General features: G+C 39.2%; 1 protein-coding gene across 6 annotated transcripts in view; it reads right to left on the bottom strand.

Annotated features, from left to right (window-relative positions):
- Window positions 1-7680: 7680 nt before the first annotated feature.
- The window catches only part of ZMYM2 (zinc finger MYM-type containing 2), an 87528-nt gene continuing 80083 nt past the window's right edge, over window positions 7681-15125 (bottom strand). For all 6 annotated transcript variants that reach the window (XM_029960840.1, XM_029960841.1, XM_029960842.1 and 3 more), the window contains 4 exons: window positions 12904-13018; window positions 11574-11825; window positions 11112-11232; window positions 7681-8526 (listed from right to left, as the gene is read on the bottom strand). In XM_029960840.1, the coding sequence (XP_029816700.1) occupies window positions 8334-8526; window positions 11112-11232; window positions 11574-11825; window positions 12904-13018 (681 nt within the window). In that variant the 3' untranslated portion in view covers window positions 7681-8333. The remainder of the gene's footprint in view (window positions 8527-11111; window positions 11233-11573; window positions 11826-12903; window positions 13019-15125) is intronic.

The following is a 15125-nucleotide window of genomic DNA, read 5'->3' as shown; positions in this document are numbered from 1 at the left end:
CCAACTCTGCCAGCAGCACAGCACCTCAGCTCCCAGCCTTCTCCACCAGACCAAATACAGGGCCCATCAGTGCAACTCTAGTCCATGGTGGCAGTGAGGATCACAGTGGCACCAAGAAATCTTTTTCCTCCTGGTAATTTTCATCTCAGAAGATGACAGCAGCATGACATAGCTCCCCCTTAACTCAGGAACCTCCTTCCCTATGCTGGCAACGACGATGCCTTTAGGAAGGCAGAGCACAAAACAACTCAGGTGGTCTGGTTTCTGAGGCCCTTTTTGCTCCCCTGTTTCTCCCTGCCCTGCAGAAATCTGTCCCAGGGTGCTGCTGGAGGAGTAAAGGGAGGTGGAATATTTGCTTTAAAAAATACAAACAGGGGAGAAGTGTCACTTCCTCACATTTAAAAAAAATAAATTTAAAGAAGCTATAAGTTATTTCTGTGATGCAAAAATACATCCACCCCTACCTAGAAGACTTAGCACTGCTCCTCTCCTCCAAGATCCCATTCCAGTGGCTTTCTGGAGAGTAACAAAACACTGTGAAGGGGCCATTGCTCTTCTCATTGATTTTTGTTTCTTTTGCTCAACAGTTTGTACTGACATCCCTTGTTATTCACTTCCTCCCTACTGAGTTCAAACAGTCCAAATCATTCAGCCCTTCTCCCAGACAATCCTTTTCACATCTTTGCTAGGCTCCGATTCTTAGAAAGTTCAATAACTGCAGCATGAAAGCTGGCCCCCTGTTAAACTGCGGAGCCACCAAGGAATTTCACAGGCTTCTCTATTGTTCTGGCAATGCACTGAAACTCAGCTCACCACTTGCCTGTGGTTCTGGAGGTTCAGTTGATATGAGGAGTTGCTGCTCTGAACCTCCTCCTCTCTTCATTTGTGGGATTCTCCAGTTGAAGCTGGAGAAGAAATCACATTATATCTTGACAAGACACCAATGACGCTGATGAGAATGTCCTCCCTTGCGAGTGAGCGCACTTTTTTAAAAAAGTCAAAATACACATTGGACATTGCCTCTGGGGACGAGGTGGGATTTTATTAGAAGAAATACTTTTTGCCTGAAGGCCACCAGAGATGACTGCTTTAGTGCAATGTGGTCATCTCTCTGGATGAAGAGTCATATACATAGGTATTCTATAGATATGTCTTTGAAGAATATCACTTCAAGTACATTGGCTACAGGAGCTGTCCAAGATACAAGAACATTTACATGAACAAGCCTGCCCATTACAAAAGATGCCTGAGCTCCTATCCTCCAACCAACTTGAACTGAATGGACACACCAGTAGAGAATTCAAATTATGGCCTTTTAAGTTCCCTCAGCTGATATTAAGGCCAAAGACTGCTTTTCCTCCTGTTCTCTTTCAAAGCTTGTCTTTTTTTATTTTTAATTTTTTAAAACTCACCTTTAATCCTGCTAAGGTCACTGATCCAGCCAGAATTCATCAGAAGGGGGGGAAAGAGGAATAAAAAAAGCTTTATTTCTTAAGTTAATAGAAATCACTTTTTGTATTTATTCTTTTGATTACCACAATAGAATTGCTACATACTAATGTAGGTGTCACATCTGGAGCTGGAGAAAAGACAAACAAAAAATACTTTAATATGTAATGAGGAGGGAAGATTTTTGGGATTCATTTTTTTCCAAAGGTACCATCAAGACTGATCATTTTGCAGTGATGGTGGGCACCTTCCTTTGCCTTAGTGACGCAACTTTATTCTGAGTTTTATTTCTGAGCTGAAAAGCTTCCTCTTCACTTCTGCGTAAGGTATTTAAAAAAATATTAATTGAAGACTAGAAATGCAAATACATATTTGCCTTGTATAATGCATGTTGAAAGCAGGAATAATCTTCATGACTAGAAGGAATCTTCATGACTTACTCAGCAAACATACTGTGAAATATTTCATATTTTAAACCAGTAAAGCACTTTTAGTGGTTTTGCGCAAATGAAATGTCAGCAGTTTAAATTATTCAGATGACAAGGATGTTCCATTTCCTTTTCCAGAAAGGACACAGGTTTTGTGTTTAATGAACCAGAATTTTAGTGTAAAAACAAAATAGAGGACTTACAAGTATGCAGGCAAATTGAACATGACACAACCCACTAATACTCTGATCACTTCCCTCCTCTGTGACTGTGAACCAGGAACAATTATCTAAATAAATAAATCAGCTAATAAATAAATGAAGGAAAAAGTTGCTAATAAACCTAACTCTCCTTGTACTGGGGAAAAGACCCATCCTTGAGGAGTTCTTCTGGGAGAAACCAAACCACCCTGCTCGTGTGTTTGGGAAGATTTAGCCACCAAAGCCTTTTTTTTTTTTTTTAATGTAAAGACTCAAACCCCGGAAACAACAGGCACAGTTTGAAGGAGCTTGGTTTAATGCTAGGTTTTGTTGTTTCCAGACCTCACAAGTCCCAGTCACTGTCTTCTACTTGACATCTGTGGGATTTGCCTTCCAAAGCCTTCACCTCCTGCACAGTTGTAGGTACCTGGCAACAGAGGGACACACATTTTCAGTATCTGCTCTTCTGTCAAACTCTCACCAATTCAGGCCAAGGTAGATAATATAACATAAAGATTTAAACTTGAGGAACAATTCTAGGAAGCTTTCAGCACTCACATCACAAAGGAATACAGCAGCTTTGTTGTTACCTTGATGGTGTCCCCAAGGCAGGGTGGCAGCCAGAAATGGCCCTCACCAAGAGCCACTTCTCCAGGAAATGCCACATTTCAGAGAAAGCAAAACTCAGATCATGTTTGAGTCCCGTGGATACTCACACCCCTGGAGTCTGAAAAAGTACTTGAATAAGAAATCAAAGTTGAGCTGTATCTTGTAATTTTTTTTTCTATTTGCTTTTTGTGAACATCTGCAAAAACTGCTCTGCTCAGAAGTGTTTCCAGGGCTGCCACCAACACGAGTTTACATGGGTAAAACCATGCTTCATGAAGGGAACAGCAGAGTTTGGGCAGTCATGCCATAGTTTTTCCCAGCTATGACAAACAAGAGGGCTACTGTATGGCTCCTTGCCAGTAGCCACCTCTCACATCCTCCTGCCAGCAACAGAGGAAATGACCGATTGTGTCCTTGAAGGATTTTTCCAAGAACTCTGTGATCTTCAAAGATTTTCTCCTTTCAATTCACAAAAAACAAACAAACAAACAAACAAACAAACCCCAAAACCCAAAAAAACCCATAAAAGTAAAAAAGCACACTGGAGATAGAAAAACATTTGATGAAACAATTAGAAGTGCCACAATACCTCACGGGTACCTGGGACACAATACAATGAGTTGACAACATCCTTCCCTACTGAAATTATGCACTTGCAAATGTGCCATGACTGCTATACCAGTGGCTTTACTCCATAAAGACATTAGTTCTTGGGTGAGGAAGTATTTTCCAGACATCTGTATTTGGAAACAGCAACACATCAATATCCTGAAAATAAAAACTAGCCAGACTAAACCCTTTTAAATACATACCTCATTTCCACATCCACCGATGGCGTACAGCAGTTGCTGGGTGAAAACCTTCGAGCCAGGCTATGTGGGAAGTTGTTAAGAGGTGTCACAAGCTCAGAAAGCCTCACCACGGTACATATTAACCCTGCAACTTTTTAAACCCCATTAGTTGTTCAAAGTGGATACAGCCAATCTTCTCTGTCCTGTCTCCCATTGAATTTACTTACTCCCCTTGCCCACCACTAGCTTGTATAGTGGTCATCACATATGTCTCCCCCTGCATCCCAATGCTCTTTATTACACTAGTGTCTCACTCAAATCCATTCTGGTATTTTGCCTTGGAGAATTGGGTGAAGAGCTGGCCTAGGGAGAGGGGAGGCTTTTGTAAAGGTAATGTTAAGGTGCAATTATGCCATATTGAGGAATCATGAACTTGGCTCATGTTGTAGTCACACATTTACCACCACAGACCAACAGCAAGGAACTCTGAAGTGATGGGAGCTCCTTGATAGCAAAGGAAAGAGCACAACAGACACCCCATGCACAGTGCAGGTCCTGCCCTGACTGCGAGCAGGAGAGGGGGAGCACTGCCCACCAGTGCCCACAGCGAGCTGGGGCCCTGCCAAGGCTGAGCCGCTTGCCAGTGGTTGCCAGCTCCAATGGAGTAGCATGACGTGCAGGCACTAATCCCCACATCATCTCTGTGCAGCTGTGAAATGCCTGCCGTGCTCACGGGTGTCCACAGAGATGCCTCATTAGCGTCACAGACACTAACACCAGTCCAAGTTTTGAAGCAATGTGCCCCATTACGTGCTGGTTCCAAGCATCTGTGCCGTGGCTTGTGTGGTGAGGCTTTCAGCTTTCAACACTTCAAATTCAAAAGCTGCCAGAGGAAAGATTTATTTCTCATTTGAGAAATGGGAAATTCCCACAGTTAACCGAGCCCTGGGTGACAGCGTGTCCTGTGCTGCGACCACACTCACAACCCTCATGAGACACACACAGACCCAGTGGCTTAGTTCTAACTCTAAACAAAAGGTAACTCAATCTTTAATTCTTCCAAAACATCATTAACCTTTGCTGTTATAATCCAGAGACTCATTTCACATATGATGACCAAACACCCTCTTAAGTCTCAGTAACTTAAACTCCCACTCCACTTACTCTGCATCATACTCAGTCCTACATATAACACGCATGACATAATGCACAACATGAGCATAACAAACTGAAAAGTGAATGTTTAAAAAAATGGAAATGAAAATCTTTAACTGCCACTCCTAACACTAACAGACAAAACCGGGAAAGTGTAACAGCCTTCTATATAATAAAAAAGGTCAGCAAAAATGGATATGAGGTGAGTGCTTACCACCACTCATGCCTTTTCCATCTTGCACACCACCTCCTTTTGGGACTGCAAGGTTTATGGACCACCTCTTCTGTTTTCCCCACCTATTCACACAGCCTCTCATGAGGCAGAATCATAGATACCAAGAGAAAAAATTTTGCTGCATGATAGAATCCCACTGTGAGTACTTTAAAGGTAATTAATATTGTACACATTGAAATTACACCACAACTTTTTGTTCAATAAAAATTAACTGTCGTAATTTATGCTTAGTTCACTAATTACAAAAAGCTCCATTTTCCTCAATGAATGACCACAATTACTTACAAAAAGAAAGATGACTAACAAAGTAAATTTATTTTCTGAAAATTGCATGATTTTTTTCACTATTTCTCACACTGAACTATATTTTCTGTGTAATTTGCTTACCGCTGCTGTCTAATTTCCTTAATGTCTTAAGGCTACTACTTCACCTGAGAATTGTTCAAGACTCGGTCTCAAACCAAGGAGATGCAGAGCACATGCTGGCATGACTGGAGAAATCAGGAAACCCCTGCCTGGACTGAACTGCATTGCCAGGACCATCTGCAGGGCTCTGTGTGGAAAGAGCAATATAGTCCCCACACTACACTTCTCAGGTGAGCTCTGTCAGAGCTCACAGGGATGGCCAGAACAGCCAAGGTGCCACTTCACACCCTCTTAAGGGGGAAAGCGAGGGCAGGTTTTTGATACACATCAATAACCTGAAAGCTGTGTGCCTGTGTAGAACAAGGCATCAAATACTGTCCTGCATAACAATGTGTATCTAACTCCTTGGCACCAACCTTATTCTAATCCAGTTGCTGACAGTTCTTACAAAGAAAAAGTATTTGCCCTGAATTCCTAATTATTATAAAATTGCATGTCTCTATTTTTTCAGAACTAAGGTCTTTTATTGCATTCTGCATCATGGTTCAAATAAAATGCATACATTGAACCATGATGCATACTTGACTGCAGTACCTTTGCAGCTTACAACGTTCAATCTGAACACACGAACCACTTGAAAAACATTATTGCTGATGATGGAATAGCTCCATCTTCTGGAATAAAAGTTCTGTTCTTGGAAACCATCTTTATATTTCCAACACGGATCTATATGTAAAACCTTCTATTTCAAGACCTAACTTGGATATTTTTTCCCAGATGAATCTTGGGTAGAAAATGGGAGGAATTTAGAACAATAACGTGATTTCTTATAACCCTTAGAAAGCATTTTTTATTTCCTAATGATGCTGAAAATGTCTATACATTCTTCAACATGCCACACTAAAGACTGACGTTACTATTTAAGAAATAGTTTTAATCTGATTTTGAGAACCAGAATTTAAAATTCTGTTTAAGACAAAACACTCAACAAATATACTTCAGCTTCCTGTTAAAAGTTCGCAGTTTTACAAGAGTGTATTTGTGGTTAAACACTCCTGTAATCAGGGAGCAACTGAAGCCCCTGTTGAAGTATCTGAAGTCTGAACTGTAGAGAAGGGGCTGCAAGTGATCCTTACTGCTATTTATCAAAACACTTAAAGGTGTGTTTAAATGAAGTATTTCAAGTTACGCACATGATACATTTTATACAGGTAGTTAGTAACAACTCCCATATGTAAAATTTAACTTATGGTCAATTCAGGTGCTAAAAAAGCTGGGGACACCAGAACAAAACAATGACTACAATTCCTGATTTCATCACTTTTATGTATCATGGGCACATTCTATGGCTGCTGTTTGAAAAAAAAAACCCAAGTGTTAATGAACTAAGTATTCACTCACAGAGGGAGAAGTGCATTGAAGCTGTTAGTGATCTACTCACTGGTGCTGCGTAGTATTTCTTGACTTCACAGGAAGGGTAATGCCACCAGAAAGAAATGAAAAATTAAACATGTAAATCTTCATCTCCATTTGAAATAGTAGTATATCTAAAATTAATACATACTCACAGACACACCAGAATAGCAGAAATTTAAATAAACTTGCTTAACAAAACAAAGCAACTGAAGCTTTATTTCTCTGTATAGAAAGATGCGTCCTTATGTGTAATCCTCTAAGCTAAGGAAAATGAAAAAGCCATGCAGCCTCTGCAAGAAATTAATGCTCGGGCGGTAATATATATACATAGAAACTTTCTCCTTTAGTAGATGGCTAATGCCATTTAGGAGAGACTTAAACTTATGACTACTTTATAGTAGAATATTCTACTACATTTTTTTCAGTACAATAGCAAACCCATTGCTTGAACCACCATATTGTTTGCATCAGTTAAATAAGAGCAAATAACAAAACTTGAGCAGTTAAATGTGTATCTGGAAATAAGACTACTTATGCAAAGTAAGTACAACAAGAGGATATAAACAAACAAAAGGACTTTTCTTCAAGAAAAATTGTCTTTCGACTTTCTGTAACTTCACATCTCATATGGCTTTTGAATGGAGGCATCAGTTAAGAATTTTCCCACCCATAGTCAAGTATTGCCTGTATTTAAATACAGCAATGCAAGGACAAACAAAGGTTAAAAATTTAGCATACCGTATTACTTCATGTAATACAGTAGAGAACCCCTTTTTCTAAGGCTACAAAGGACAAATTTACATTAATATGAGGTACTGGCAACTATGATTGGAAAAGATGAAAAAGGATTATACAGCATTGTCATCAGACTTTTTTTTCTTTTTCTTTTGTTCCTTTTTTTTGAGGGGTTTTTGGTTTTAGTTTTCTTTTTTACAAAATACATGTCTTGATGACCCCATGCTCTAAGCTTATATTCATTTATTTGTATATATATTTTTTATTTGCAGGGGCAATTGAGAGAGAGTCACAAATAACGAAAGGACACTAGGGTTTTAATAAGGGCAACAAAAAATGTTTTCACCAGAATAGATTCACATTACAGTACACCAATATTGACAGCATTCTCTTTTGTCTGTTTTTGGTACATAAGATGGAATCTCTCTACATAACCTCATAAGGCTTCAGTAACTAAAAAGTAAAAAACCTATTAGTTTACAATTCATTTAAAAATTCTGAAAGACACAGCAAGTTCTAAACTTTAGTAGTGCTACCCATACACAACCATCCAGTTTAAGAAGCTATTAAAAGAGCCTCCTTTCGTGAGAGCTTCCAACAGCAGAGTTGTGCAACATGGATGTCTTGTACTACAAGGGGGAAAAAAAATACACATGGCACATTCTCATTCATATTTCGCAATGTAAAAAGTTACAAACATATCTAATCAAATAAATAATAAAAAAAGAAAATCTGAAATGTGTTTGTTATGTATCCTAAAACCTCTACACAGAATAATGGAAACTTTCACTCACAGACTATTTACATGGTAATACCCACGTTAGGGTACACACTGCTACAAAACTCATAAAACAAAGGGTAAACTTGAAATGTTTTCCATAGTAAAGGTCTAGCAGCATGACTATATCTAATGCTGTTTGTTTTCTTGACAGTTTTTTGGAAGTTTGTTTTAATCTATGTCTTCATCCAGTTCATAATTGTCTTTATCATAAATATCTTTTACTAAAAGAACCCGTACGAGCATATTTTCCAAAGTGTTGCGGTCCAGTGAAGTGGCAGTGTACCAGATGGGACTCTCCGCGGAGACAGAGCACTCTGGTTGCAGATAGAACATGTCTGTCCTCTGATTCAGATTCTGTGGGCTACAAGGAGGTTAAAAAAAGGGGGTTAGAAAAACAGCCTCACAGGACAAAACAGAACACTAGCAATTCCAAAATCCTGATCAAACAAAACTTTAACTGCACCTAGGCAAGTTACACTGTGGAGAAATGCAGTCTTGCTCACAGAAGGAGCCATGGCCAGGTCTGGCCCAAGCCCAGTCGATCCCACATCCTCAGAGCAGCCTCAGAGTCCCAGGTGCCTGGGACTTCGCAAGCATACGAGAGACCACAGACTCTTCCAGCTTTCAAAAATCTGCAGATCCAGGACTTGTTAAACCAGAAAGTACTTTCTACGATTTGCAAAGAGGCCCAACACTGACATCAGTAATTGCTCGCACAATCACTGGCTGATAAGGCTATCTCTGAATTAGAGCCTGGGGTTCTCCTGAAAAATCAAGGATGGTAGTTCTGAGATGTTCAGAAATACAACAAGCTAAAATCCCCCCTCCTCCTATTTTACTTAAAAGGTTGGTTGTTATAAATCTTCATTGCTTAATTCCTTACCAACCATACTATGGAGTTCGATCCAGCTCAGAAACATCCTCTAAGCCACTAGAAAAGGCTCCTTTAAGGAAATTCTAGCATTTTGTCCATTTAGGCAAGTCTCAGAAAAGAATTTTCAATTCTGTATATGCAAGTGCCCACTCATGCTCCCTCCTTCACAAATGCTGTAGATCTCAGGAGTCAACTCCATTTCACATTTCTTCAGTAAAATTAAGAATTTTTACCAGCTCACCTTCCCAAACTGGCTGATGAGATTTTAAGTATTGCTCTTCACCTGCTAGGGTAAATGTTGGCTTATTCTGCTCTCACATAAATCAGAGTCAGATAAGAACCAAATATGCATGTTTAAAATATTCTAGTAATATCTGAACCTCCTTCCTACTTTCTTGAAAAGCCATTATTTTTATAGGAACAAGCAATCACAGAATCAATTAGGTTGGAAAACACCTCTGAGATCAGAGTCCAAGCTATGACAGAACAGCACCGTGTCAGCTTGACCATGGCACTAAGTACCACATCCAGTCTTTCCTTAAACACTTCCAGGGATGGTGACTCCACCACCCTCCTGGGCAGTCAATTCCAATGTTTCATCACTCTTTCTGTGAAGAAATTCCTCCTAATGTCCAGCCTTAACCTTCCCTGGCACAGCTTGAGACCTAATGAGACAATGATATGGTGTTCATAGCTCTGAATGAAAGCATCCTGAAATTTCAGCTGCAGTTGTTCACTGGTTGCCAAGTATATTTCAATCAGCTGGCATTGCCTAAAATTTTACAATACTTTTTAAAGTGTTAAATACTTCGTTAGAATTATTTCAACAAAGATACAAGCTGTACGTTATTAGAAGCAGAACCAGGAGAAGCAGTCTGCTCCTTTAGTCAGCAATGGTGACCAATGTGTGCAAGACACCATGACTTGAAACCACACCATAAATGACACTCCAAATGGCTTTAAGTGCATTCTTTTCGCCAAAATTGAGATGTTTCTAAAAGAAAAAAAGAATTATGTGTTCTCTCTCCCATAGTGGCTGTGTAACTCAGTTAAAAAATCCATCTTCAACTCTTTAACAACATATCCTCTCCAAACCATGACAGTAGACAGTGAAGGCAAAATCCTCCTGCAACAATCAGAATTAACTGAGTTTATCAAAGACAGGTGGTTGCATTAACAGACCACAAGCTACTCTTTAATTGTTTCTCTCTATAACACAACATAATTGCACTTCCACTGATGCTGTGTGTAAGCGCTTTCTTCACCTTTAAGACTAAGATGCTGTTTCCTAATGCATGTTGGGTCTCATACTTCATTTCATTTATTGTGTTGTATATACAAGGTGACTTTATTTCTTTGGTATCACTTGCCTATATTTCCCTTAGAGCTACATAAAATCTACATTAAAATCAGTCACTTGAATGGCTGTTACAAATAATGGAACATATTTCCCAAGGAATCCCATTTTCAAGCTTCCAAAACAATTAGCTACTAAATTAATTCTTTTAGGAGTTGCCTAAGTTTTTTTTTTTTAATGTATTAATTTCTGCTTCCTTCCTGCACAATTAATTGCGCAGATTGGAAGGAAACAAGCTATTTCTAAATGCTGGGTTACCATCCATAGAACTTTTCCTAGGACAAAATACTACAAACATGTTTTCACACTTGGTATCTCAAAAGCATCTACATTTCAGATTCCTGATAACTTATAATGCAGGAAACCCATTGTCTCAATCCAATTGTTACTGAAGAGATGAGGACCTCACAAACAAAACCCTCAGCAGCAAAACCTACCAGATGCCTTGCTGGTAATTCTCTGCAGAGATACTTGGTGTTCACAGATAAGAAAATTGAATTGTACTGCCATTTTCGAAGTACTCTGCTGCTCCCACATCTTCTGCCCATCTTGTCCAGGTACAGAATGGGAGATTTCAATACTTTCATTTAGGTATTTTTCAGATGATCTCAATCCATTCCCTTTGCTTGAGTGCATTTCATGTTGCAACAAAACAGTTCCCTTCTGCATCTGTTTTAGTCTAGACCCCTTCTGTACTACCCTGTATCATGCTTACCTTTTAGACAGATAGCACTCAAACATTTTCACAGGGCATCTAGCTGGATCAGACGTGTTTTCAATTTGTTCAAATACTGGTACATCATCTTCATGTTTCCTTTTTCCAGTAGTAATTTTATCTTTAAGAAGAAAATCAAGAACATCTAAGATATAACTTGAAGTTAGTTTACAATTTTCAGTAAACATCCCAGTGCAGGCAGCCCACCACAACTATGCATATCTGCAAACTGGAAATGCCACCCACAGCCACAGCAAAGTCACAGCATTTTACAGAGAGACCAGTGGGCTCAAAGAGATCACTTAGTGCAGAGACCCTGTAGTCTCCATGGACCACACACTCCGATTAGAGATCTGGGAGCTGAGAGCTGCTAAACTTTATGCAAAGGTAAAGCTCCAGCTCAAGGCAAGATGCCCAGACATTCCTCAGAAGAGCAATACTAATTTTCAACTGTTATAGTACCTTCACTATCAGCTCTGCACAGGGAAGACACTTGATATCGAAGACAAGCTTTGCTTTCCATTGTTAGCGGATTTTTTTTCCACTGTCTAAAAACAGTGCCAAAAGAAAGCCTTAAGTGCTGCTCCACAGTTTTCAGGCCAAAATATTTAGTGTTAAAGTAGAACAGAGTATTCAGAAGAGCAACAGGTGAATGTGATCCTAGCTGTTTAATCCTCCAAAGGTAATCTTCTTCAACTCGAGAGAATATTGATCCTTGGAAAAGAAAGAATATTGGAGAAAATACAATGAATTAGCCCATAAACTGTCCAGGTGCAAAAAATCAAGTTTCTGTTTACTGTGAAACGTAACAAAATGCTCATGACAGAAGTCTCTAATAAACATGTTTAATTATATGTCCGTACCCCCAAAACCACCTCTTAAAGACATAGACACTCACTGAGACAGTCAATGGGAAATATCAGTATAGGTAATTTCACAGGGAACACATTTCTGTTTAATTACAACATCACTGCTGACACGCAGCTCCCTCATGTTATTACATAAAAATAAATGCTCAGGGGGTAATCTTAATTCCCTCATAAAAAGCATATTTTTGAGTTAATTTTATTCTGCTCAGGTAAGGCCTCCAAATAGCATACTTTCTTACTACTAATGAATATCTCACATGGAAAGCACTCCTTGACAAGGATCATTAACAGGGTACAGGAAGGACCCAATACAGAGCCTCTCAAGAGCTATACAGAGAGAAGCCAATATCAAAAAGAGAGAGGAAAGCATCTGCAAGGACAATCCCTCACTCAAGAGAGGATTGTGAGAAAGATGGAAGAACAGTTGATTCTCCAGTTCAGCACCAACATTTATCTGCTGGGGAAAATTTGCTTTCTCCATGAACTGACGATCCTCCTGAGCAGAAGACCCACATCAGAGAGTCCTCCTAATCCAGCCAAGAAAGGTCAAAATACATCACTTGTTAGCCCTACCAACACATAGCCCACTGCCTGCCTGTCTGCTTCCTGCTGGGAAAAAAATGGACCAGAAAAAAAACCTACAGGTCAAAGAGCTTATTCTAACTTTCTCTCCTAAAAACGGATAGTCAATTTTAACAGGCAGTGGCAAAATCAACTCTTGTAGCACGGATTACCCAGAAACCAGATAAAAAGAACAGGTACAGCCTTAACTGAAATCTTAGATGATATCTTCATAATTCTTCATCAGTTACTATCGCAATGCATAAAATGTTTTTATATACATATATATATATATATGTGTGTGCTTAAGAATACAGAACTATTAAGAGATGAAAAACATACATCACTGAAAAGAAAATTACCATCTGGAAGTATGCTTGGTTGCCAACTTCTAAGGATTTTATTTAATTCCTGGACAAACGTCTGGTAGATTGGATCAATAAATATGTTGTCTTTTCGATTGCTTCCATATAAATACTACAGAAAAGAGAGAGAGACACAGCATTTATGATTCCAGATTAGAACAACTCCTGTGGTACAGGGCTCTTTTTTTAATAAATGCGCAAGCATTGTACTGAAAAAGAGTATCTAACAATAAAGCTATGCCACTTTTCCAATATTTAACAGTTAAAAGTTACCTCCAATATAATATATGTTGTAAATTCCTAACTGGATATGAATCATAGTTTAATTACAACTCTAACATTTTTCTCTAAGATTTCTTGTGTGCAACATAGTATCAGTGAATGGGGAGTCATTAAAAAAACCAAACCACAAACAACTTATTTATCTTTTCCTCCACCTAGGTCTTCAAAGAAGAAAACCCCATACCTAGCAAGAGTTGGCCATTTTAAATGTGAACTCCAGACAGTGACAAAAGCATCTACAACAAAAAGTGGGAGCAAGAAACACCCCACAGTGACATGCAGCAGTGCAAGAAAAATGACAGGATGGTGCAAGGCACTTGCCTATTCTGCAATCTAATTATCTTAACCTTCTTGACTTTACAGACAGAAACACTTTTAAACCTTTACCAAGAATTACTGGCTGAGGGCTGTACCAGTATTTGACATTACCCTCTCTGGAGACATTTCTAAAATAGAGAGGATTGGCTTCTTAAATTTTCCACTTCAGTGTTATCTTTGCATGAACAAGCCTGTTAGTGAATACAATAAAAGTGACAGACAAAAAAATGTACTCATTTCTGAAAATGGCATCTATTTCTGTACACATATTTGAAATAGCATTAAAGACAGCACTCATTAAACACTAGGTGGTCACAGTCCAGCATATCTTGGCTTCTTTATTTTTGCATTTAGATTTATAATACAGAAAAATGAATGAATACACTTCCTAGAAGTCTCCAACACAACTCCTTCATTTAGATAACTATTTTATACAATACATTTAACTAACTCTTCAAAGCACAATATTCCCCCAAATGTGCTTGTTTTTACATATACCAGTACTAGTTTCATAAAGCAATTCTAAACCAGATAATATAGCTTACTAGAAGCTTCACGGAGTCTGCCCCTCCATGAATATTTGTTTTTCTCTGGTTTGCATTAAACGCTCACACTGAATGCTGGCAGTGAAAATGAAATCAGACTGAAAATCAGAACAAAACCAATTCACACAAAAGCTTGTGAGAACTCATCTAAAAATATTTCTGTTTCCTGGTTCAGAATAAGTGCTTGGCTAAAACCCTGACATCCCCAGTAGAAATCTGTGAAGCACTCTGGACCAGCAGCACTAGAGAGTCTAAAGAAGAACAGTGTCGTGTAGCAGGGGAGACTGCAACATAACACTCAACATGCATCTGCAAACCTTCATTCCCACACTGCAACACTGTGCTCTGCTACTCTACTAACTCAAAGGGAAGCAGGATTAGCATAGGCTATTCCCACCTGGGATGAGCTCTACTGTAACTGCAGCAAAAAGGAAGGAACTGGCTGGATGGGCTTCCGAATCCCACAGAGAAGAACAGGTTGAATCACTGCCCAGAGCACCCTCAGACAAACATCTGCCAACTCCATCAGCCTGAATTTTGCCCAAACACCCCCATTACCAGACATACAAAGAAAACAAACCCCAAATCCCAATCTACACTGGGACAAAGAATGAAGGCCATGATGCAGCAGAGGAGCACCAGCATACTAACACCTTTTTCTAGATGAACCCTCTCTACTAGATGCCTGCCTGACCATGCGGCAACCTTTAAGTGTGATATTTTTCAGGATCAGTACTTCAGAGTTACAAGAACCATTATTGAACCACTTCTGTCTGAAAACAGAACAATTTCAGCTGCAAATGAACCTGAACTGAGAGACTGCACTATCTGACTCAGGGACCAGATTCCTGGAACAGATTTTACAATGCTTCCTTCAGGAAAAGTTATTTCACAAAATCAAAAACCACCAACTTAGGTCTTGAAGGCTCCTGGGCACTTCACCTATGCTCAAACCACATTACACCCACGAGGAAAAGCTCCAACCTGCATGTGCATTAAGCCACAGTGAGTGCAGTAATTCTGGTGGAGGGGAAAAGTACTTTTTTTACTAACCTATGGTTCCTACATTCTCTT

Source organism: Manacus vitellinus, unplaced genomic scaffold (assembly GCF_001715985.3).
Source record: "Manacus vitellinus isolate BGI_N305 unplaced genomic scaffold, ASM171598v3 scaffold_2_pilon, whole genome shotgun sequence".
Lineage (NCBI taxonomy): Eukaryota > Metazoa > Chordata > Aves > Passeriformes > Pipridae > Manacus > Manacus vitellinus.
The sequence above is the reverse complement of the archived record's forward strand: the minus strand, read 5'-3'. Positions and strand labels throughout refer to the sequence as shown.